The sequence below is a fragment of the Dermacentor silvarum genome, chromosome 4 (assembly GCF_013339745.2).
Source record: "Dermacentor silvarum isolate Dsil-2018 chromosome 4, BIME_Dsil_1.4, whole genome shotgun sequence".
In the NCBI taxonomy this organism is placed as follows: Eukaryota; Metazoa; Arthropoda; class Arachnida; order Ixodida; family Ixodidae; genus Dermacentor; species Dermacentor silvarum.
Genome location: NC_051157.2, coordinates 90,752,990 through 90,779,657, shown reverse-complemented (window position 1 = coordinate 90,779,657; position 26,668 = coordinate 90,752,990). Strand labels below are relative to the sequence as shown.

General features: G+C 47.4%; 1 protein-coding gene across 2 annotated transcripts in view; it reads right to left on the bottom strand.

Annotated features, from left to right (window-relative positions):
• Positions 1 to 26,668, bottom strand: part of LOC119450380 (transcription factor Sox-5) — a 415,812-nt gene that overhangs the window by 298,168 nt on the left and 90,976 nt on the right. For both annotated transcript variants that reach the window (XM_037713814.2, XM_037713819.2), the window contains exon 2: positions 9,301 to 9,394. In XM_037713814.2, the coding sequence (XP_037569742.1) occupies positions 9,301 to 9,320 (20 nt within the window). In that variant the 5' untranslated portion in view covers positions 9,321 to 9,394. The remainder of the gene's footprint in view (positions 1 to 9,300; positions 9,395 to 26,668) is intronic.

Here is a 26,668-nt window from a genome sequence, read left to right as displayed (position 1 = left end):
TCGCAGAGCCGGTCCTCATAACGCAACCCTCCTCCACCCCTCCGGCGAGTGAGCGGCTCGCTGCAAACACCGTTTGGCTTGCGTTTCCCCCACATTGCGAGCTGCAACAACGCCACCGGCGGGTCGTCTCCATCCTCGCACATGCACTCCTGGGCGAGAGAATGGAGTGTCCGTTCGGCTTTCCAACAACGTTGCCGGCCATACCGCAGAAAGCCCGGATTGAGGTCGAGGCGGCTCTCTGTCTCCCGCGAGAGAGGCCCCGAGGGTGTACAGGTAAGAATAAGAAGAACAAGAAAGGAAAAGAAGACGAAAGAATCGCACGTGGGCACTTACTGTACTACAGCGCTGAGCGAGATACACGCTCTGCCAGATCGACACGCATATCGATGCGAGGAATGGGGTGGCCAGTGTGTGGTGTTACAGTTGGCAAATGAGACGAAGAATATCTCTGGCAACTCTCCGTAGAAACGGCGTGAAAAGGGAAGCCCCTTATCTCTGGTACGTGTATTATATGCTGGTATAAGGGGTGAGATTCAGAGAAAGAATCTGATGGAGTATGTATCAATGAAGCGTGCGGCAGAAATGGCCAGAAGTGCGAGGGGGGGGGGGGGGGGGAGCGGAAGGGGCGAAACGAAGGTGAAGACCGGAGGCGGTTGCAGAATCGCGTAATTGACTTCGCAGTCGCATATTTATATGAATGTACGGCGTACGTGATTGGGTTTGTGCAAGACGAGGGGAAACAACGAAGGTGCTCTTGAGAACGAGAACCGTTGATATGCTTTGGAATTGGCGGTGGGTGCGAGGTAGCACCCGTGGTTAAGTGTGATCGATGGGTACGGTAATACGCATGTTATAGTCGAAAGAATGCAACCCTCAGGACCTACCGGAAGGGTGCTGTGCGCATAACGATTTGAACAGGTAAAGGTAACATGAGGGGTTCCAATTGTATACTATACTACAGTTGCGAGACCGCAACATTCGCCCCACCCGGTTTCAGGAGGGCTGTTGAATTCGTCACCGAATGAAATGTGGCATTAATCAATGCAAGTCGCTATCAATCTTTAGTAGTGTCCTGGCATGTTGTCGTAAGGGGAGAACAAGGCGTACCACTAGGGAAGATAGCCGTAAAGAAATATATGCATACATATATTCATCCACTGCCTGTCTTAGTGACACTTCACCCCACTGCGTGTGGTCGACAGCTGACGTAGTAGTATAGTAGTGTAGTGTGTATGGCTTACTGCATTGGAGGCATGAAAGCAATAAAAACCGAACCATGAGTGTGAGCACAGTAAGTTAATATAGTCAAGCATGCTTGGAAGTGACCACATCGGCAGCGCTCGATCTGCGTTGACTAAGCTACGCTGGAAAGCGACGGTGTGACATAGGTATTATAAGCATATACTTGGGTCGCTAATAAGATTAGCAGGCCTGCTTTTGCATACAACATTGAAGCACATTTAGTGAGGCAAGCATAAAAGAATTCAAGTACTTAGGTGAGTGAGTGAAATAACTTTATTTAGGTCCAGAGAAGACGCAGTACTTAGGTGTCATTTTTTTATGCCTCTTGAGTGAGTTGTATTGTACTAAAGTTGTGCCCCACTTTTGTATTATTGCGGATTTCGTTTTATTCTTTTTTAAATTTTTTGATAAGTCTCAAGTGTGCGTTGACTGTTTCGTACTCCCTTTCCTGCATGACCGTTTATTGGTCCCCTCAGTACATACTAAATAAAATATCTAAAATAAATATATATGTGAAACCTTCCCCCTCCCCCTTCCCCCACATCCTTCCCGCTGCAATCGCATTCCCCACACCTTATTCACCGGTATTCACAAATGTAGAACAACGTAGTGGCTATTGGTTATTAGAAGGAATATAGTAAAAAAAAGGGGCAAGTTTTCACTCGGTCGTGCGAAGCTTAGGCACAGCGAAAGTGTCAATCCTCAAGTCTTACTGGCTGCTACTGCTAGGTATTAACTTGGTTGCTGCTAGGTCCTAATTTGGTTTAACTTAACTATGCATGTAGGGAAGGTATTCTCGAGCGATCATTTTCGGAGGTATCTTCCGTTTCGCGACATTTCGCGTGTAGCGCTGGACGCGTCGGCCCCTACGAGCGACAGCGTTCCTCGCATGCCATAAACGCAGGCAGGCAGGCAGGCAGGCAGGCAGGAGCCGTGTCTGTGTCGGGCGAAGCGAGCGCGCACCTGCGCCGGCGGTTACTAGGCAACGCGAGGTGACGTCATCGCTACTGCTTCGGCACATGCGCGGCTAGGCAACGCAGGCGGCGTCGGCAGCAGCTCTGCGCGTTGCCTTGTTGGTGCTGCTACAATTTCTTTCTCTCTCGCTCTCATTTTCTCTTTCCCTCTCCCGAGCATGCTCTCCTTCCCTCTCCTTAACGTCCCATGTGAAGGCAACATGTGCACGCCACGGAAAGGAGGCGAGGCACACGCCGCTCCGCGAGGTGGTTGGTAGGCAACGCAGTGACGTCATACCTCGGCGTGGTTTTGCGGCAGCAGTCGGCACTTTTTACGGTTAGCTAGAACAGCTTCGCTGTTAAAATTCCCACACCAGTGCGTACGCAGCTGTTTCATATGTTTCATATTTTTTCATATGTATGCAAAACACATAATGCCACGAACACAACTGGTGACCGCTGAACTGATGTTCATCGGTCGATTTCGCAAAGCTTTTCGTGCATAGAGACTGTGTTCCAGTGCATGATGTCGCATTCGCTGATACCATGTTCGCTATCACTATGTATAGTGGCTGGCATCAGATCGTACAGAGCGCTCTGATGTTTGGACTCCTTTGTTTGATCTGTTTGAACCACCGTTGAAACCACTGAAACTGTAGAGTGACGAAAAATATCGATTGAGCAGCGCGAAAAGCAGACTCTAGAGTTTGTTAGTATAGCCCGCATCCCGCGTGCTAAAACCTCAATGTCATGTCAGTTATGACGTGAACGCAAACGTACAGCAACAGCAGAGAATAATGTACTCACAAGCATTTGCTACAGCTACTAAGAAGTTTACAGTGTTGGCGTCTCCGCGTGACCTGAAAGAGAAACTCCACGCGAATAGTACTCGTTTTTTGTTTTTTTTTCAGTTCCATAAGGTTTAGCGTCTGAAAACTAGCGTCCAGTCACTTGTGTATACCATATACGTATTACATGCAACATATATCAAATAATTACATAAGGTGCGGGGAAGCGCGCTTGAAAGCAACTCTGTTACTGCGAGACCAAATTATAAAGGCTTCTTCCTTTTCTTTCTTTTTTTTTTTAGCCAAGTCCCGCAACAGAGGCCGCGTGTGCGGAGACGGTCCACTTTGCTCGACAGTCACATGGCACAGCACGACCATAGACGACGAAAAAAGACGGCGAAAAAAAGAAGAATAAAAGAAAAAAAGAAAAGAAAGCAAAGCGAAGAAAACGGGAAGCAAATTTGGTTTCATCGTTTGCCCCAGGGACGGGTGCCCGGCAGCACGCCAGGTCGCCTTTTCACCGGTGCCTGTCCTCCTCTCCCACCGCCTCTCTTTCACTCTCTCACACATCTATTCAGCGTTTTTGCGCAAAAGAAGCAGCTTGCACCGCAAAAAAGAAAGGAAGCCGGGGCCGCGGAAGCGGGCGGCTGCAAACGCCACCATCCGCGGGACAAGTGACAGGCCATGTGACAAGTTACAGCGGGACCGACACATTCAATTTTCGACCGTCCCGTCATCCCTGCGGCGGCATCTGCGGCGGCGGCTTGGCTCTCTCCCGTACCCTGTGTGTGTACTACGTGTGCGCGGGCCTCATCACAACGCCGTGAAAACGAAAGGTGGCGAGAGAAAGAGGAAGAGAGAAAAGAAGAGAGAGGAGGGACAGATACGTTGGGTAAAACGCTTGGGGCATGCTCTTCAACATACTAAATGAAAGGGGAGGGCGCACATTTTGTGTGAATTCTGTGGGTATATGTACGCGCAGCAGAGTCACGCCCCGGTTCAACAGTAAAGTCGTGACTGGCGACAAAATTGCACTCGTGGAAGCGATTACAAGAAAGAAGACCAAACAGTGGCCAAGCTTTCCCGACAAAATTAAAGAAATAAACAAAATAATAAATTGTCTCGCAATCCAGTATACAGGACCGCTCGAAGTGTCGTCCTATATGAAGCAGTCTTCACGTCTGCTCATTTCAGACACGACTCTCCCTATTGAGGGTTGTTGCAAGACGTGCGCTGCATGTGTGTGCCATATGTTTCCGGCATTCCCCACGATATATTTGAAGAAGGCGACTACGGAGTGAACCGGTCACCTTGTAACTACAACACAGGGGCAGTGTAATTTAACGGCTCCTTTCACTCGGTTCCATTTCTTTATCACCAAGCGCTAACGACCTGCCGGTCCTGCCATGGTGATAATGTAACCCAGGCGCCGCTTAGACCACTAATCGTTACGCGATCCCTGCCCAGATTCTTGCTCCACATTGCACATGCGAAGAGAAGGATATCAGTCCATTGTCTCATACAAAAAATTTACAGGTCTGCGCGGCACACACAGCACAGTCACAGCGTAAGCTGATTGAGCGGCGCAAAAGTAGCTCCAATTTCGGCACCACGCACAACAAGGTCCTCGCGGCAAAGTGTCTTCGCCTCTATTTTGATGACAACGATTTGAACTGTCTGGTCGGCGTCGACGGCGAGCTGCGGCTTGTAATGCTCTCTGCACAGCAATGTGCTGAGCCCGATGATGCCTGGTTGTAGCCGCACACGTAGCTCTACGATTCGCTTCTTCAGCAGCAGTTGGTACCTTGCGAGGAGACGCCATAACGTGTACCGAAGAGGTACCCAGAATACGTGGCGTACATCTAACATCGGGATAGGATTGATTGCACGCCTCGTCTGAATCGCATCTCGTCGCACGCGGCGGTTGCAGGCACGTTAACTAGATGGTGCCACCACACTGGTGGAGGCTCGGGTCGTCTGCGCCTGCGCGCCTGCGTAGGGCGCGTTTAAAGGGCCTTTTTCTGAGGCTGACAGCAAGCGCTTGCGTGGCTCAGTGGTAAAGCATCCGACTCCGACGCAGTGGGCCTGGGCTCGATCCTGGCGGAGAGCGGGCATTTTTTTTCGCATTTCCGGCGATACCGGTTACGGGGCGGAGGAGGCGGCGGCATCATCGCGACCAGAAACGGCTATTGGAATGAGTCCATAACAGCTTACGCTGTAAAATTCATGTTCGTTTCCTTCAACACGTGACTATGGGGCAAGTAGGTACTTTGCCCAGTTCGGCCATATTAGTTTACACGTGTGGATATAACACGTCTCTACAGAAATGCCAGTTGACGCAAACAAAGGCACATAAAGAAGACGTTCAAGCGGGAGGAATAGCAGCGAAAATAACTTACGCTGTTATAAATTGAAGCCGTGCAATAGAACTGAACCGTCATATAGTATCAAATGATATGTAGCAAAAATGCTAATTGCCTTTTCATGACATGAGAAAATAACCATAACAGAATTTCAGCGTTATTTTTTCTGTTGATATCAGTACTCCCCCCCGCCCATCACCCTTCCCTCTTCTTTGTCCTCTCCGGGGCTTCATCTTTTCAAATTTGCCGAAGTAAGTGGTCATCGTAACGTTGCAATATGCGTTCAAAGGGTGTAGCGAGAAGGCTTGTGAAATCAACTTAACAGTAAAGTGTTGACCTGTTTAGTATATTTACAAGCCACAATATAGCATTCTATTTTTCTTTTTCTTCCACGAGCAGTTTCACGAGCGTCTGATATCGATTATGTTCTGGGGCTGAGTGGTGGCGCCTGCTTGTGCTTGCTCACGGTTGCCAGCACACGCACAGGCTAAATGGACGCGTGCAAAAGAACCACTTGACTTAACGATAATCATACTCCGACAAGAAGAATAAATATGGTGAATAAATTGAGTACTTCGTCATTCCAGACTCGTGAATCATGACTCTGTTTGCCTTGGGCAACAAAGCCGAAGCAACAAATTGTAACAGCCAGCCAGAACGGTTTGCCCACACACGTCCATGTCGCAATATGATACCGCTGAAGGGAGCCACTCCCAGCATTGCGCACATTACGGATGTAGAGGTCTGACACGGCTAACGCCACGACCAGCACCTGTCGGTACCGGGGTCACATAATAGATTAGTTTTGGTTGTACACTCATGTGACGTCAAATCCAGCACGATGGGCCGACGCAGCCATGCGACGACAGGAAAGTGTTGACATGGGGAAACTTCTACCGCTTTTCCTCTATCAGTGCGCACGATAACAACACGACGAGAAAATAACGCTAAAGGGCAGTGTCCCGTCTTCACACACAAGCTACTTTCGTCACGCCACCTACAGCTGCTTTAGCTAATTGGCGCGTTCCGAATTCAATATTACCGCAAGCGATCGATCACGCATATTGCTCCGGTCCGGTCACGCATTTACGAGCAGTCGTTAAGTATGGCAACAGGTTAGCTGGTGTCGGTGGACCGTGAATCTGGTAACGCTTATGAGAATTGTGTAAGTGAAACGAGCATCAGCGCAAGCAAAGGACACGCCGCAGACGATCCTTCTCGATTGGTGACTATATTGCGTCATCCGAACAGACTTTATGCCCTAGGTGTTATGGAAGACTGGAATATACGTAGACTGATAAGAGCGTAACGTTAAGAAACAGGAAGATAGCGGTGTGGATCACAGGGAAAACGGGGATAGCCGATATTCTATAGTTGACATTGAGACAAAAACATAGAGCTGGGCAGGCCATGTAATGCGTGGGGCAGATAACCGGAGGACCACTAGAGTTACGGAGTGGATGACAAGGGAAGGGAAGCGCAGTCGCGGACGGCAGAAAATTAGGTGGGGTGATAAAATTAGGAAATTTGCAGGCGCAAGTTATTATCAGTTAGCTATCAGTTAGCACCAGACACGGGTAATTGCATGGAGATCGCTGCATGGAGATTGCATGGGGAGGCCTTCGTCCTGCAGTGGACATAAAAATAGGCTGATGATGATAATGAAAATAATGACGATGACTACGACGACGACGACGACGACGACGACGATGATGATGATGATGATGATGATGATGATGATGATGATGAGAGCGCCTGAACATCTTGAGCAAGGACCGTATGACATAGGTCGAACTAGCTATAGTGGTGGCGGGTACTTACTCAATGTAGAATTCTGCGGGTAGCTATGGCACAAGAAATACGGCAACTTTAACAAAGAAGCTTATTGCACATATTGAACGGGGGGGAGGGTCTTAAAATTCTGAAATTCAGAAAAACAGCCCATGAAACTTGCCCTCCTATCTCTTCACTTCGAACGCGTATAATGGATAGCAGTGCTTCGGACAGCACGCTGCCAGCGGTGGCTCATGCTGCTCATAATCACCGTGATATTTTCTTGTCTTTTTTAAACCCCTACATGACTACGAGTGTACTTTATTCTCGCGAACCACGAAACCGGGCTGTCGTGGCTTTCGTTTTGACTGGAGACGGGAATCCATCCTATAGTGGAAAGAGGAAGTGGCTTATGATCCCCGACAACACAGATTCTGCTGCAAATAGCGTGCTGAAATAATTGAGAAAATATCATATCTGTTTACACCTAAATCTCGCTCCACTTAGAGATTCCAGCTATAAGTGAAAAATGCTTTCAAATATATTTTCCACTTGAATGGATAGGCAGTGTTCCACTTCAAATAGAATAAAGATATAAAAAATGCTCGAGTGCGTTAGGTGCTTTTCGCTGTGCTATTTTTCGATGGCCAAGGGCCCAAAAATTTTTCTAGTGAGAAAGGTCGGTGATGATCAATGGAGCGTAGCTCTTGTTCCAGCGGCAGTCCTTGTGTCGCGTGTCCGGGGCCTTCGAGGAGTAGATGGCGAACATCTTCATCGTCGTTGCCACAGGAGCAGCCTGGGATGAATCCCGTTTTATGCGATATAGAAAATGCTTTGTGTATGCTGTCTCAGGGCGCCATCGGTGAATTAGTGTCTCGGTACTTTTAGGAAATTCTGCATCCGACTGTCTTGTTTTATTAAAACTGCACGAGACTTCGCGCTGCCTTCCTCCTGGCTAGGAGGGCCAAGAAGGCGGTGAAACCGAGCTCGACTGTCGTCGTCTTCGAAACCCTTGTTAGGGTTCCTCGATACTGCAGCGCCTGTGCGAACAGCGGTACTATCTATGCACCCTAACACTGGGGACGTGTTCTGTAAGGGTCCACCTAGTGGACATGCCCATTTCGTCTGCTGCTGAAGTGCTGATTGGCAGTGGCGCCCGGCTCTTCCTGACGCGCACCCCAGCCCAGCCAATCAGAACTTCACCAGCAGAAGAAATGGACATGTCCACTAGCTACGTGAACCCTGAGAGAATACCTCCTGATGATGATGATGATGATGATTTATTGGCATCCCCTTTGAAACGGGGTGGCGACAAATAGTCACCTAGCCTGCTTGATTTAATCAGGTATACTACACATGTTCTTTATCTCGCATTTTTGTATACCTTTTTCAAAAATCCGGTCGCGATAGGGCTCCCCCTCGCGGAGAGCGTGTCGTCGCGATTAAGTGCACATACGTATATGTATGAATGTGCAGGTCGAATGTCTTATGGTATTTGGCATCCACCTTTTGATTTTGTAATGTCACCGACTGCCAATTGGCATCAGCCGTTCCCGTCATCTGTCGGCGGAAGAAAGCAGCCGTGCGCGGCGTCTCGTTTATTCGGCACGTTACCACCGCGTTTGTCGCGACGGACGCTAATTAGGAAAATATCGCAAAAGCTATCCTGTTTAGAAGGTTATGCTTTCATATTCACCCACGCGGTGTAATAATTCACAAAATACTTGTAGTTCTTTGCCTGCAGGATGACCGTCGTAAAGCTGAAACCACGCTGGACCCGCAAGCGTTTCCTTTTGGCGAAGCGAAACCAGGAAGGAACCATGCACGAGACAGTATATGGGAAGCTCATTTGCTGCTGACGCCCGCTATCAGAGCCACCGAAGGCCAGACTTACAGCGCTACAGTCTCGTATATGGATCGGGCACCACTCCAGAACGCGTTAGAAGTGTTCGTATAATTAACGCTTATAAAAGACACGCGTGTACAAGCGAGAGATAAACAACGGCCCGAGCATTCTTCGCACCTGCTTCTGCTTGCGCAAACTGTCGTCGTCTCGGTATCGGCGTCAGAGACGCCGAAAAGCGAAAGAAACAAAAGGACGCGAAAACCAGTCAGGTGCGGACGACGACAAGCTATCGAAACCAGAAGGCCAGAGGTAATGACACCGCGCTGTAGACTTACCTCTGCAGAGACGCGAACATTCAGGGTACGGAAAATTCAGCGGCAGTATCTCTCTATTGATCCACTGTCATCGTCACTGCCACAGCCTCCGTGCCTGCGCCAGAAAAAAAGAAAGAAACAAAAAAGAAAAGTCAGAGAAGGAATCAGTGTGGCCTTACAAGTAAAGACCCAGAGAAAATGATTGCATTGGAATCTCACACCTTTGCATACGCATTTTAACGATCGGCGAGAGAGAGAAAGAGACAAGAGGACGCCGTATCAGACTTGTCCTCCGCGGGCGAACACTCATTATTATTATTAGCGACCGCGCGCGAATGAATGCTGGGGGTGATTGTGTCCGGGGAGCTCTGCGAGGTCTCCTCTTCGACGCATGCGCGCTTGCGACGACGACGCGGCACGTACAAAGAGTTGGCTTAAATGCAAGGCTCTACCGAGCGGACAGCGCATGTGTGTGCGTGCGCGACGCCTAAACTACTCGCCCCCCGCATAGCGGGCCGGCTGGCGAGCTGCTTCTGAGCCAAGAGCAATTATGCTAAGCGATTTTGAGGCAAGGTCCCTTCCTGGCGCTCTTCTGCGTCTTTCCGCTGTCCGGCGTACCACCGAAGTAATGACAGAGCTAGTGCAAATGCAAAGGATATTAAAAAGACAACAACATATAAACGCACGCGTGTAGCAAATAATCGGATGACGTATTGCTGAGCCCCTACATCGAGAGCTGCGCGCACAAGTGCGATTATTATGGCAGTCTTTCGACGAAAGTAACGGTCAATATCTGTTTTCTGTGGCACATTCCTCAGCCAATTCTGCTATGCGGAAGTTCGTATAAATAGCAAGAGTGTCTCAGAGAAACGGGTCAGCACCACGGATTCGAACACAACGCAATTAAGTAATTTGACGGACCGAAACGTTCGTCACTATAAACTGCAGCATATAGGTCTAGATATTCGTTTAGGTGAAACCGATAAAGTCGGACCGAGTCGGCTAGTTGTGCCGAAAACCGGTCGTCGGGTTTCTGCAGAACGCTGGCGGGTCGGGTCGAACAAGCGTCGTGGCGAGTTATGTTGACCTGCCTGAAATGGGTTGCTTGCCTCGCCCGATCCGCTTGGTAAGATGCACGTAAACGTGGCCGGCACGGGTTGGGTCCGCTCGACTTCTGACTCGATCCGCTCCGGTCGAGTTCGTGTGAACGACGCTTAGGACAGAATGCTGCGCCATTGTAGCGATAGCTACATTACGCCAGGTTTTCGCCTCTTCGCCGTCGCCACACTTTGAGCCGTGGCCGCACTGTGACGTCACACCACGGCCCTCGATTCTCCAGCAACTCGGCTCGTCGCGGTCGCCGCGCGGCCACCGCTTCTACAGGCGTGCGTCCGCCGTTGCCTGGCGACCGCCACAGCTGGCGCGCTCGCCGCGCCCTCTGTGTGATGTCACACCACGGGCCTCGATTCTCCGGCAACTAGCCTCGTCGCGGTCGCCGCGCGGCCCCCGCTCGTGCCGTTGGGCGCTCGCTGCGCCCTCTGTACGACTTCACACCCCGCCCTCCGCAGCTGCGATAACCGGGAGTATAGAAGGGGAGAGCTCGCGTCGCCGCAGGCATAGTTGAGGCCGCAATATGGATGGTGAGAAGTCGGCCAGCCTGAAGGAAGCCAGGGATCGCCGTAGAAATGAAGAAGAGGCAGCTCGCTGAAGAGACTCAAGAGGAGCGTGCCGAACGGTTGGCCAAACGCCGTGAAAGCGATGCTGGTAGACGGGCTTGCTTAGCCATGTCTAACTACAAGCGAAGCCAAAGCGCAGCCGGGGGTCTGTAGCTATCGCTACTCGACTAGGTTTAACCAGAGCTAAACCAGAGCCAGTTTTTCTTCTAAGGCATCAGCAGCAGAGAGGAGAGACTAAACGTTTCCTGAAGCCTGCAGGTAACGAGCTCAATGGGAACTATACTCAGCGTTGAAAAAAAAAAAGAAAGCGCTGAGTTCCTTTCCGAAAAGAACCGTCAATTTTGTCTTATCGAATACTCCCCTTCCTACGGTGACAAATCACTAGACTATATTACTCGTGTTCCATAAACGTTGCCTTTCATGAGTGATGAAATAGTTTTTGAATTTCCCTGCAGCTCTACTATTTAGAATCGGCGATGCATATAGCTACTCTAATGTTGACAGTTTAAAAAAATTATGGGGTTTTGCGTGCCAAAACCACGATCTGATTACGCGGCACGCCGTAGTGGGGGACTCCGTAAATTTAGGACCACCTGGGGTTCTTTAACGTGCACGTAAATCTAAGTACACGGGTGTTCTCGCATTTTTCCCCCATCGAATGTTGACAGATACTGCCGCATGTACGGGGTTGCCACTGTATTATATACCCTCGGTGAGCTGTTGAAGGGGAAAATGACAATGCCACAGCGTGGATGTTTTTCAAGCCAAGCTTGCATACGCTAGCCTGCGCCGGCTATGTAACGCTAACGCAACTACGGCTCATACCCGCATTGGATATGCGGGTATGAGCCAGGGACAAGAAATAAAGACAGAAAGACAGATGGAAGGAAAGAAAGAAAGAACGAAAGAAGGAAGGAAGGAAAGAAAGAAAGAGCAGGTGCAGGGAAAGCTGCGCCGGCGCCGGGTCACGTGACGCGCGCGACCAATCAGGGTCGTTTGGTGTGTCGCGGGGAGAAAAGGGAAGGAAAGGGGTGTGGCGCGCGCTCCGCCAGGCTTCCCTCGCCTCAGATCGCAGAAGATAGCACCAACCTTTCCCTTTCTATACGAACCACTTACTACTACTCAGATCAGTTTCGGAGACCGGATGGTAAGGCCCCGCGTGGTGCGTTTGAGCAACGGCGCCGCGAACTCGCCCGGGAAAGGCCTCTTCGTCGACGTGCCGATTCTAGCGTGAGGGCTTCCGAAGCCCAGGCGAGACCTCGAGTTGCGGGATCGCGATGTTGAGGTCAAACGTCAGCGAAGAGCCGCCTACCCTGAGTTTAGGGCAAACAAAGCGGAACGCCTGCGACAGCGTCGTCTTGCCACAAGCTTCGCTTACCCCCCTTTCCTCAACAGAGGAAGGGCTCTGATTTTTTCCTTGCAATTTGGCGCAACTAATGAAGACAAAAGATGTGTAAGGTAAAAAGAAAGCAAATTCAGGTGATAGGATTTGCGCCCCATGTAATTCGCGACTACAAGTACTAATCACTCGCCGCCTAGCGGCCGCGCCGAGAACCAGCCGATCCAGATGCTGCTTGGAGCGAAAGAGTGTCTCCTATCGCGGCATGCACTGAATGCCTCGTAGTTCTCAACTTGTCGTGATGCCGCGGCGCACAAGCCCGAAAACGAAAAAGAAAAAATAACGGATGTTGACTCTTGCCATAGCATTATGCATGTCATCGCGATGAAAAGACAGCAATGTATAATTTCATAATTTCCTGAATGAACCAGACGAGGCGCATCGGAGGCAACATGTGCTAGAAAGTTTCGTATTGGGCAAAGGTGTATGTATGTTGGGCAAAGGTGACTGACACTATGCTGGTTTGTTCGAGACAATTAACTCTCGACGAACTTTTTCTTTCGGGTGAGTACACCATTGCTTTACCTATTTTAAATAACATGCGGGCGTATCAAATAGCGGAGTTTAGCCAGGCGCTTTAATAAATTATAGTGACGTACGCTTAAGGTTCATTTGGTTTTATTAGTTTAGTTTTCTGCCCCATCATTGGTCTTACCAATGCTTTAATCAGCACGAATATTCTCGCTAATCTATACTTTTGTCTGCAGGCACGGTAGCACGAGCGATAACTAGCTCGGAAGGTCTTAAATTGATCGTGACACATGACATATGCCCTGAGGCGACATATCGTTTTATAGCATGCTTTAATTTAGTGGTGTAAGCAGAAGATGCTGTTTTCTATTTCAACGCGGTGAGTTGCCATTCGCAAGAAATTTGGAAGCAACAGCAAACAGCGCTCTTTCCGGCTTTGGAGCATTTGATCGGCGCACGGCGCCGCTAGTTTCCTTTCCCAAACTGTGTACATAGCTAAATTCCATTATAACTGGTTCAGTTGTTTCCAAGTCATGCACTAACACTTATATAAGTGACTTTGCTCAAAAGAAAACCTTCGCCACGTTTCGGAAACCTGTTCGAAGAAACGAAACTTGACCCTATTGGTTGTTATTCAGTTCTCACGCTTCACTTTGGTTTGCGGGTGTCTGTTGTGTTCCCAAGCCCGGGCAACACCACCTATAGATAGCACAGGCCTACGCACTCCGATCTATGACGTCGTGCTACCGGGCCCGAAATTTCCACTGCCAAGGCTGGCATGACGAAAGCGGTGACGTCAAAATCAATGTTGCTTACACGGGAGCATCCCCATTAGATTCTATGGCAGTGGGGATCGGAGTGCATAGGCCTTGTGCTATCTAGGTGGCTGTTGAGCCCGGGCCCTACGTCGAACACTGCGTACTGCGAGCACGAGCCAGTCATCGGATGCAAACAATCTTATCACGCGGACCAGCTGACTAAAGAGAAAGGCTCATCCCAACTCAGAAACGGAACTTCCATTTCTTTTTATCCCAAGACACTGACCAGGCAACTTTACAGTTTTAAGAATCTTTAGATCAGCGCACATTATGTGCATTTCGCTCCTGCTATCATGACAAACGTTACTGCCAATATATATTGCGGGATGCTATGTGAAATGCTGCAACACAAGTCGCAGTGCGGAGTTGCTTATATGAAGGTCGAAAACAGTTGAGTATCGTACCTGTAGCAGTGGAGCAACGAAACGAAAAAATCGGAGGACACCTAAGCACTTCCTATGAGTTGTGAATGAGAAAGCATTAACGTCCAATTGAACGCCGCTGAGCGGTCCTTCGAGTCGTGAACTCCTCGCGTATACAAGCGAGCGCGTTGAGACACTTAGCGCGTTTTGATTTGGCCTTACCGAGGTGCATTTAGAACGCAGGAGAGAGCTTGCGCAGACAAGGAACAAGCGGATAACACAGGCTTCTGAGAGCGAGGGTGACGTGGCGTCGCGGCGATGCCCTCTCCCCTCACGCAACACCTGACGCGCTATCGCGGCAGCGGTGGTTCCCTTTCGGCCGGTACACTCCGTCGCGGAGAGCTCGTGACGATGGCGCCGCATCCAATGAGAATTAACCTGCTGTTTCGCTGCTACAGACGACAGACGCCCGCTCTTTCGCTCAATGGGCCATTTGACGCTTTCGCATCAAAGTTGCTTGCACCTTTGGGAGAGGCCCGCTACGCACAAACACTTGGCTTATTTAAACTCCTGCTCATATGAAAGGTTATCTGTGTTCTAACAAAATTTGATGCGGCTCGCTAGGCAGGCCGGACGTTTGCACGCACAGCGCGACTACTTCCGCCGGTTTCGTCGCTGAAACCCTTTAGACCGATCAAAATAATGCGATCTGCAGCACGGACCTTGTCGGCTTCGACGAAATAAACCTCGATGCGACGCCACAAACTGAGAAACGTGAGCACAGCACAAAGCGGAAGAGCCCCGTGATACTGGCTGTCGTAGCCATCTTTTGTTTATTTTGACAGTGTTGCCAGCACAAGTGACGCATTCTGAAGTTGCCAATACAATGGAAAAGCCTTTGCGAAAATCTATGCGAAACGGCTCAGTTTTCACTAAGCGCATTGAGATCTCGCCGTGCACAGATTTTTCAACCCTTTGAAAAGATTGAAGTCGGTCTAAGAACCTCATCTCGCGTCTGATAAGTATAGCAGCAGGGCACCGATGGATCACTGGCAGTTGGTCGTGTTCGTTCAGGTAATCTCAATTGTAACTTCTAGTAAGTAACCTTTAAAGTCAAAATTACAAGGTAGATTAATTTTTGGCACTGACAGTAAAATTTACTACGACTGGAGAAGGTTCGGTATTCTGCCTTTGAAGTTACGTACATTATACATGTACACGACATTAAAGTTTTTTTTTTACCACGTAAGTACGCTGGCGCGTGGTAGGCCGTATTAACGCCACACGGGTACCTCTACTCTGGATATAATAATCATATCTTTACAGCCTTGTTTAGCTACGTACTGCCTGCTGCCAACTTCATATTTGTGTGACGGAAAACAGCGCAATTTCACACGGACGCAGGAGGGAAATAGACAAAAAGAAGTTGCGCTATTTTCCGCCAGGCACCTGTACTATATCACCGAAAAGTTATCTCTGTTGAACAATATATCATCGCATATACAGCGAACTTTTCTGAAGTGTACCTAATGGAGACGGAATTAACAGCTCCACGTAAAGCATCAAGCCTTTCAGTCCCGCTGAACGACGACGCACAAGCAGTTCTGTTTTCACAGTTGGCGCTAATGTGGGCATGCAGTTGCCTGTAAGAAGGCGACAAGTGCTTTCTTTGCAGTTGCTGTGCGCAGTCAGCAGGGAGCAAGATCATATGTACAATCAGAAACATTCATTCGCTTCATTGACATGTTAGTCATAACAAGGGTGGCAGCGTGCTAAAATATATCCCTGACTCTGCCTGTGTGAGACAAATGCTAAACTATTGCACAGTTATCCGATGGACGTGAAAACCAACGCCAAGACAACACCTCTGCGTTGCTGATCAAAACGACCGCTCAATTTGTTGCCTTTGAAAACTAATGCTCGAACTAGATGGCATTTCAATTGTTTATCAGCATATATACATGGTAAATTACAGATATTGCACCACTCTGAGCAAACGATCGAAATATTCTGTCAATGCGTGCTACCCGTTCCAAATGAAAACGCACACATTTATCCCGGAACCCCTCTGTGACTGCTCAAACAGAGAAGTGCAATCCTAGAGCGCAGAGTATTCCTTCTGTGAGAGCTCCTCAGATGTTCGCCGCTTAAATGAATACCTTCCCTATCACAGGTTCCTGAAAATGAAGGTTCCTAACTTAGGCATTGCAGCTTCAATGAGACGACACTGTCCGTAGTATACGAGCGTATGTGCATCGGAAAAGAAGAAATATGCTACTGCCATTGAAGGTCACCACGAATACGTTGTGTTTGGTCGCTATTCAATGAGAGTCTTGATTACAAACCCCGAGTTCGCGGAAACGCGTCATCTTGGGCAGTAATGAGGACGCTGGAACATTTTTCTCACCTCGTTTCATACGGAGAAACGCTCTGTGAACGAACTGAAACTTGTTGTCCTACCACTTTCAAAACATAGGCGCGCTGGAAGTACGAAGGTATGCAGTACTTGTTTGAATCTAGGCCGATAGCTTTAAGGAACTGAGTTACGAAACTTCTAGGTCATATTAGCTTCAGTGATTTCGCTAGGAAGCGCCGGAAGTGGAAAAAAATGGCACGCCGCGAACGCCAACACAACAAGAAAAGTACTGTAGCCATTGCTGTATAGCCAAAACCCGTACGTTCCCATTTATCCCTGGGGACGATTAGGCCCAATGCGATTGATATATGGGAACATACGGGTCTTATATTGGATTATTATCATAGGTTCATATAATCATATGAGACTTGCCCCACATGATATATGGGAGCGTACATGTTCTTTATATATGGAATCCCCCCCCCCCCCCCCCCCCCGTTTTCATATGGGATTATTGATAGGGGCCATTTGTGTTTGTTATATATGTGATATGGATCATGCGTGTTTCGATAGGGAAACTTGTAACTTGCTTTCGCAGTATTAAAAACAAAATCTGAAGAGAAATACGTAAACCACCATGGCTGCTGTATGAACGAGGTAAAGTAAATTTCACTGCAGCGTGGCCTGCTGCGAGTGCACCGAACACACATCACGTGCGGTACTCGTATTTTTGCACCGCGATAATCCCCCGCGCATTATCGCATGTGGATGCGTATAAGAATCGATAAATAATTATTTAAAGAAAATCGACAACGCCGAGGTACGTACGCTGATCGCGGTGGGCACTCTATTCTTTGCCACAATATCCCTCGAGCATGCTTATTCTTACGAATATAATTTGGTGAGCATGGTCCCTTATGGTGAACACGGCAAGACCAAAGGCTGGAAGGCAACCGCGACTTCATACTTGAAGGGAAAGGCATGAATACCAGCCATCTGGTAGGTCGACGACTTCACAATGAGATCGTCCGAATAACAAAAGCCACGGCAGTCATTGAAATTCAAGTCGGCGGGGACTGTCTTAAAGGAAAAGCGAACACCATTTATTAAGGTCTAATTTATATGCAGGTCTACGAAAGGCCTCACTAGGCCTCGCCATTGCCCCGCACATTAAAGGTTACTCCGGGGGACCGATCTCAGAGCCGATATGAGAATGTATGTACTCGAAATACAAGCAACGTGGGTATCATGCAAAAATTGTTGTCTAAAGAAATATGTAATAAGATTTAACAAAAAACTTTATCATTTTCCGTGTTGGGTCATTTGTTATGCAGACGACCAATTCTTGAACAAGGCAACTGTCCTTCCAGCACGTTTTTCAGATGAAAAAACCAGCCCAAGATGTTTTCGCAATGCGCAACTAATGAAGACTATGCAGGCGTGCTTGATTTATATTAACTACGGAGTTAATTATCCCAAAGCAACTCGCGGATTAAAATGTATAGCCGCCGTAGTTATGGGGGCTTCGGAATAAATTTCGACGACGTAAGGTTTTTACCGTGCACAAATAAAAACCACGGTTACAAACCACAAACAAACCACGTTTTTGCATTTCTCCCCCGTGCGTCGAAGCGGTCGTGTTAAAAGACAAAATGGTATTTAATTTTTCATGTAATGTCATCGAGGGTTGACTTACGCAAGTGGCGCCCAATTACATCGAATGTTGGCTTATCTATGCTGTCACTATGTAGGTCAATCCTCGGTGAAAAATCAAGACACATGTTCAACTAATTAACAAACATTCCTAATTAACTTCTTAATTAATTGATTTACTCCACATACTACAGTTAACAAATTGTAGCCGGTGAGCTTGCAAGACGTCTCTACTTGGAATGAATTTTCAGAATGACGCCAGTCTGGAGATATTATTTCCCACAATGTGTGACGCAATACATGGGCGTTCCAGTTACGTTTGTGCTTCAATGCATAAAAGAGCGTTTTGTTAAAAAAATAAGTGGAACAACAGCGCACTTTTACGGCGATTTTGATTACGCATATCTCCAAACTGGTGTCACTCCCTAAAGTCATTCCAAGTGGACACGCCTTGGAAACTCTCCGACAACAATTCGTAAATTGCAATATGTGCTGTAAAGTAATTAATTAAGAAGTCATTAAACAACTTTGCGATTTATCGCGCCATTAATGCCCACCTCTGTGAATAATAGGCTTGAAGGATTAGAACTATGCTATATATGAAACAGGCTATTTGTAAAAAAATTGGAAATCTTAGAAATGATCACCCCGTATAGAGGCAAATGCGGATACAATTATTGGGTATCTATGCGCACGACTGAAAACCCATAGCTTCTCCTCATTTGATTTTGGGGTGAGAGAGGGTATAGAAGTCGCTAATACAATGGCTCATTCTTTGTAAACAATTCATTGCGCACATATTTAACAATCGTAAAATTGTACGGGCACGGTATCATATTTAATGCGATGTAACAAGCAGAAAACAATGTTGATTCAGCGAAGAAGTCCCTGAGGATATTGTACTTTTTGTGCGCGAAACAGTCCTCTCTCATCTCCCTCTCTTTTCATCCGTATATCCCCTTCTCCCAGTGCAGGGTAGCAAACCGGACGTGCGTCTCGTTAACCACCCTGACTTTCTTCTGTTTCCCTCTCTCTCTTGTTAAACGACTGTGTTATTTAACGGGAACTAGGAGCTACAGTTCAAGAGCACCATAAGCATAGATGTCCAAGAGATTGTCCTTTCAAGTGCTCTCAAATTTGTAAACCATCCACAAACCAAACCTGTTTCTCATCATTTCTTTCTGCGTACTTCAATTCATGACCGGAATGCACGAATTGAGGCAGCGAAAAAGCAAGAAAAAAAAAAAAAAAGCCAGCAGCTGGTTCCAAAATAACATTGGCAGAAAGTAGAATAGGCGATTGTGGATTTATAAAGAATATCAAGACGATGCGAGCAACCTTTAAATTCTTTTTTTCTTTTTTTTTCCGGGGCTAATGCTCCTGCGACGTCCACACGTGCCGTGGCGCTGACGCACTTTCGCCAGGGAAATCGAGGGACCGGTTTTCTTTTTCTTTGTTTTTGTTCGCGAGAGAAAGAGAAACAAGCGTGGTCCCTTGTTCACACGAGGAAGTGAAAGACGAGAAAGATAGCCGATAATTATTTTTCGCGGGTGCTGCATTGTTCGTTAGTATGGTGGCGGGCGAACAGGCGTGCGCCTTTCTCGGAGCCTTTCATTGTGAGGAAAAACCTTTTCCAACATTCGATGCCTCTATATATGCGCTCAGGATTATTCAGCAGGAAAGAATCTCGCGCACGTTTCAATACAGCTGAGTCTACGCAGCGGCACGGCCATCTATAGTGTGGCTGTGGATGAAGTGCTGTCACAGCTAATGCGCTCGCACGTTACAGTAAGCGACAGTCCATTGTATTTAGCTGCTGTTATTCGTCCTTCTGTCACGTATTCACAATGTTCGCGATCTACGTTCTTGGGAATTTCCCGCGTACTTGCTCGAGCGGGAATTGTCCCTCTGTAAGCGGGTCAATGTTTCACGCTCATTAGAGCTTTCACGAAGAAAAGAAATTGTAGTCGCGTAGTGATGTGACCGTCGTAGTTGTTTCCACTCGTTTCGCTGCTTATATTTAGAATAAAAAATTAAATTACGGGGTTTTACGTGCCAAAAGCACGCTCTGATTATGAGTCACGCCGTAGTGGGAGAATCCGGAATAATTTAGGCCACCCGGGGTTCTTTTTCGCGCACATAAATTTAAGTACACAGGTGTTCTCGCACTTCGGCCCCATAGAAATGCGGCCGCCGTGGCCGGGATTTGATCCCACGACCTCGTGCTTAGCAGCCGAACACCCTAGCCACTAAGCAACCACGGCAGGTATTCTTAGAATAAGTGACTCAGTCAGCGGGAATCTCATCTTAACTTTCACGCCTACTTTGACTTCTTCGACGACATTTGTTTCAACGAAGACAGACGAAAAACACGGAGCACTAGACAGACTGACAGGAAGAATATAATCCGTATGGCAACACTCTGTGCTATACCGCCAGCATCGCAAAAAAAAAAAGAAAGACAAGAAATAGCACGCTTATTCGGGTAAGAGCAAGCACATGTACAGTTGATGAATACACCCCAACCATTGTTGCAGTTTTTCAAACTGACGCCCGACATCGCGATATTCTTCAGCCCCCAAAGGCTGGTGCGAATTACATGAGCATTTCACGGATCACCGTCCTCCAAAGTAGTCGGCCCGCATGTGATGATGACACCACATGAAACGGCAACGTATTTCGAGGTACATTTTGGGTGGCAGCCAAGTGGTCCAAAGGGTATATTGTAAATGCGATTCCATGTTTTGCTGATGGGCCTAATAAGTTTCCTTCTTTCCGCAATCACTTCAATAATAACAAAAAATTTACTTCAACAATGTCAGTGACATATAGATCGGATAATGAAATTATTTTATTGCAACTTTTTCCTTATCGCGCTTCGTCAGTGGTCGAAACAGTCCGCCGCCTACTTTGTCACCAGGATCGGCCATTCATGAGCGGTGGGTGATAAGGAAAACGTTGAATAACGCGAAAGGAATGGCTACAATATGTACTAACCCAAAATTCATTTCGCAACGATAACTCCTACTACAAAGCTCCCACTGAAAAACCCGATATCTACGTTCTATAAGCTAGGCGCTTAGTAACGTTCTAATTTGTCTGAGGTCCACTGGCACCTATGGTGGTCAGTGCCGAAAAAAAGTTATCCCTCCATCTCAGCTGCACTTTTTACTTGGGGACGTTTGTTACCTTCACGAAAACACACTTTTTTTCTTTTCTTCTTTTTATTGGAATATCAGCGCATGTGATTTAATATTAGGGTTCATGCTTCGATATCTGCGGGTGTGCATGCTAGTTATAGTTCGGGGACTCCTTACATATCCTGCACTCAATCACCCGCAGCCGTGGCCCACAGTAGCACAGGTTCCTCAGCAATTGGGTGACGCAGAGCGCAAGTGGATTAATAATGAAATTTGGAGAGACACCTTTCGTGCCTCATCTATGTCACGCTATACTCCAGATTAACGCAGTGGCGGATGTCATGGGCCCATGGCAACAACGAAGACCACCACATTCGAGTATTCCCATCCACGCTATATGCGAATAAGAACATCTTGGTGGCGGTTAGTATTCCCATGTGGTAAGTCATCATCATCATCATCATAAGCCTATATTTTATGTCCACTGCAGGACGAAGGCCTCTCCCTGCGATCTCCAATTACCCCTGTCTTGTGCTAGCTGATTCCAACTTGCGCCTGCAAATATCCTAACTTCATCACCCCACCTAGTTTTCAGCCGTCCTCGACTGCGCTTCCCTTGTCTTGCTATCCCTTCTGTAACTCTAATGGTCCACCGGTTATCCATCCTACGCATTACGTGGTCTGCCCAGCTCCATTTTTTCCTCTTAATGTCAACTAGAAAATCGGCTATCCCCGTTTGCTCACTGATCCACACCGCTCTCTTTCGTTAGGCCCGACATTTTTCGTTACATCGCTCTTTGTGTGGTCCTTAACTTGTTCTCGAGTTTCTTTGTTAACCTCCAAATTTTTGCAAGATATGTTAGCACCGGTAGAATGCAATGATCGTACACTTTTCTTTTCAACAACAGTGGTAAGCTCACAGTCAGGATTTGGTAATACCTGCCGTATGCATTCCAACCCAGTTTTATTCTTCTGCAAATTTCGTTCTTATGATCAGGGTCCCCTGTGAGTAATTGATCTAGATAAACGTACTCCTTTACAGACTATGGAGGCTGACTGGCGATCCTGAATTCTTGTTCCCTTGCCAGGTCATTGTACATCACCTTTGTTTTCTGCATATTAATCTTCAAGCCCACTCTATACTTTCTTGGTTAAGGTCCTCAATCATTTCTTGTAATTCTTCCCCATTGTTGCTGAATAGGAGAATTTCATCTGCAAACCGAAAGTTGCTGAGATATTCACCGTTGATCCTCACTTCCAAGTCTAAGAGCTTGAATACTTCGTCTAAACCTGCAGTGAATAGCATTGGAGAAATTGTGTCCCCTTGCCTGACGTGTTAAGTATTGGCTCTCTTTTATGCGGAACCTTGATGACTCCTTCTGAGTAATTCCATGGACGCTTCGCTGAAGAACAGAAGTTCCCTGTAACGTTAAGCATCAATGAAAGAAAATTACGGATAGGTCGATCAACTTGCACATGAAACTGTACATAGGAGCAAGATGTTGTCCAGTATTCCACATAGTGCACGAATGTACCTAATACACCTACTACGTCGGTGAACGGGGAGCAAAACAAAAATATAAATACAGAGCGTTTCACCGCTGCCCGTCATGAGTGAGCGTCAGTCATATATAAGTTGGACACGAGGTTCACTAGAAGAATTCAATGTCAAGTTTGAACATTTTGGTCTTTCTTTCGTTTAGTATTTTTGCTCCTTTATCCGTTTTTTCAGTGTGCAATAAGGTTGGCAGTAGTAAAATAAAGGAAAGACAGAAGAAAATGCCGGCTCATAAAGCGCAACTCACAGTAAGAGAGAGAGAGAAAGGCAAAGGAAAGACAGGGATGTTAAGCAGAGATTATCTCCGGTTGGCTACCCTGTAACGGGGGAGAGGTGAGCGTAAACCATATACAAGTGGGCTTCAGACTAGCAGATTATATGTCATGTTTCATGGCTTCGCTTTCCCTCCCTCTCTTTCTTTCTTTTCTTTAGGAAAGTTAGTTGCACAAGGGAAAAAAAATGTCATTGCAACGGTTTGGCTGACGGAAAGCGCAGCTTTATGAGGCATGATCTGTACGCTCGGGACGCTCGGCATATCTAAGACATCAGGTGCAGTAGCCCGTCACCATCGCTACTTCTTCACACCGTCCTGATGTTCTTTTCTTTCTTCCTTTCCCCTGAAATCCATCGCCGACATCTTACGATATAAAAAGAGCCGCGGGGGGTATCATAAAAAAGAGACAGCGTGTCGAGAACAGGGAGGGGTAAAGGCCGGGAGTTGGGCGTGTGTGGGCGGCTTGAGAAGACAGGAGCAATGTGGGGGCATTGCGCGTATATCTATACGTGTATATATATACTACACGCTTTACCGTATTTATAAGAGGAAACCGGAAGCGACGCCCAAAAGCATTTCCGCTCAGTTCCGCAGCCACGGATCCCAGCAGCGGGCACTTGTTTTTCCCACGGAACGGCAACGATGTCTTAGCCCTCCTCCCTCTTTCTCTCTTTTTTATGCGAGAGAGTAGTCGCGCAATACGAGGGGTGCATGGAAACTTGAATCGGACCGCGGCTTCCACGACTCCCGACGAGTACGTCGTCTCGCGCACCTAACTTTTGTGCGGCAGGAGCCCCCAATGAAGAAAGAAAGAAAGAAAAAAAGAAAGAAAGTAAGAAGGAAACGAACTCCAACGAGATCACGACGGCGAAACGAGAAATTAAGTCCGGGTCGCGGGGCGAATGTCTCGAGGGGTGTCATTGCTCTGGGGTCGCGCATTTGAATCGCTCTACTTTGGGAGAGCACGGGATGCGGAGGACTTTTGTCAAGGGAAGGATTCGTGGGATGGGAAGCTTCTGAAGTGAAGGTGAAAGAGTGAAACCACACAAAGCAAGAACATACAAGTACGACGAATTCGGGGAGTAACATTTAGAAGCTACGGTGTGAAAACCGTGCGTGGGTCTTTATAGGATGTAACACATTCCCTTACACGACCAGTTAATGTACTTCTTGCCTCGAGAGCCCGGGCTAACCTTGTGCACATTCACAAACACCCAAGAAAGTGGCCGGAGAAATGACGCCGCGTTAGCTTAAGTGGTAAAGCACCACGTGACTATATAATGAGGAGGATGTGGGTACGGTGCCCATCTGCGGCAAGTTATGCTTCAGTACTCAATCCGTTCTGTTTGTCTGATCTGACCACTGGAGCACATATGCGAAACTTTAGTGCACCAGGCAGCGAAAAAAAATAAAAAAAAGAAATTGGTGGCGCCTATATCATTTAGAGATGATTGGCGACGCCAGTGCGATTAGCAGCCTGTCTTATGATTACCATATAATGAGTGATTACATGTTTTATATGTTATGCTGATTGCTATGAAGAAGAGCCAGCAGCATAAATCTAGTGGCACACATACAGTGATCTACGTTGGCATCAAAGAGGTTGATTGAAGGGTGCGACATATCCTGTGACACTTACACAGTGACCCAAGTTAGAATGGAAGGAAAGTGGTTAGATCCAGACCTAGATTGATACCGGAACGTGAGTGAAGTGCCCTAAGAATGCTAATTACATTATTATAAAAAATATAGAAACGGTTAATGTAAATATAGAAGCCACCGGAAGGATACCAAAAATTTTGTCCATTGTTGCCCTGAGATGCAGTAACAAGAACGCCCGTGGGCTTGCGTTGATAGCGCACGTTAAAAAACCCCAGGTGGTCAAAATTTATCCGGAGCCCTCCACTGCGGCGTGCCTCATAATCAGAACTGGTTTTGGCACGTAAAAACCCAGGAAGAAGAAGAAGTAACAAGAATTGCGTCATTTAGTTGTTTTCTCCCACGTATCGAAAGCTTAACGTATTAGCTTGGCAAACCTGACACTGCTGATGCTAAATGTACTCGCAGGAAACTTTCTGTGGGAGTAAAGAGAAAGCTACGGAGGCGAAGCGCGAGAAAGTTAAGAGCCTTCCTGAATATAGACTCACATTCCCATTCGCGTTAGTATAAGCTGGGAACCATAAAACATAAACTTCTTGCTTTGTATTACAGTAATACAAGAAGCCCCATCCAACGTTAAGTATGACTCATTTGTATTCTCTTTTCTTCCATACGTTGGAACAAATGCGAAACTACCGCACGTGGCTGGTTGATATATCTGTTGCAAGAAATCGAACGTACCACGAAACAATTTCGAAAGGAAAAGTCAACTTGACAATCTGCAAACAAGTGGATATCCAAGCGCATGTGTAGAACGAAGGGCTGAGGATAGTTCGAAAGAAGGCTTCGCGCCTTCTATATTTGCTCACGTACACGACACTGAACTCATTGACACGTGGTAGCCAATTCATGGACAGCGAAAGAGACGCACAGGCGAAGCCATTGCCGGCCCAGACTGCCAGGCTATATCCCCGGCTGTATCGAACACTTCAAACAACCAAAACCAACGATATGTTGGATTACTCGGCTCAACACATATGCAGGAGCTCCGCCCCTGTAGCCTTCGCTTCATTGCCACAGAAAGTGTTGACCGGGTCCTGTTTTTATTTTTTTCGCCCGTGATAGGAATTTGTTTCTAACATTGGGCACAGGAAGGGGGACTAAACACACCAACAGGAACCACAGCAGTGTCCGGTACTGCCGTAGCGAACATGAACAGGGGAAGTCGAAGACTTTCGCAGAAACAGCACGCTTAGCTTGGCGCATGCAAGACCCATAGCAGCCACGAGGCAGCGCAAAGTCTTCGAGAGGCACTTACCATTTGACCGAGAAAGCTAGCTTGTGCACATGTCCCCACGCGGTCAATCGATGTCCCCCATTACACTGCTCAAAAAAATTATAATAGTGACGCAAGAACAGGCACTTTATGCGAGTGGCTGAGCGAGTGGCTGAGTTCTCTAAATCCTGAGGCACCAAAGATACACTGAGATATGATCCACTGCTTAGGTGATATACACTGCGTCAGCACGGCGAAGGTATGGCAACGAATACATAACGACTACTGTAAGACGAAGAGGCTATGACGACAACAGCATGACAACGGGGTCATATAATCAGGATTGAATTACGACTGCGCGATTACAATGGAACGATGAAAAAAACAAGGAATCAGGTCGATGGAACGACTAAGGCGGTATGACAACGACGGTATGACAACAATCGGATGACGCTTCTGAAGTGACGTCGATGGTAATATGACATCGTGACGAGACGGCATGACGAGGGTCAGATGGCGAAGCTGGAATGATGGCGATGCAATGACCATGACGTCATCATGACCACTAGCACATATACCCTAGTGTCTTCAGCTAGTATAGAGAACTCGGATCGCTGGGTCGGAGAAAACGGTTACAAGCTTAGATATATACGGGGAAATGCGGCAAGTATCCGAACAATACTAATCTCATTAATACACATTGAAAATAGTCACATGGTTTCATCTGTTAAAGGGTATCTCTCACACTGCCGCGAAAGGCATCTCGTGGCTATGTCCTGCCTAACGTTTTGAAGAAATCCTATTCTA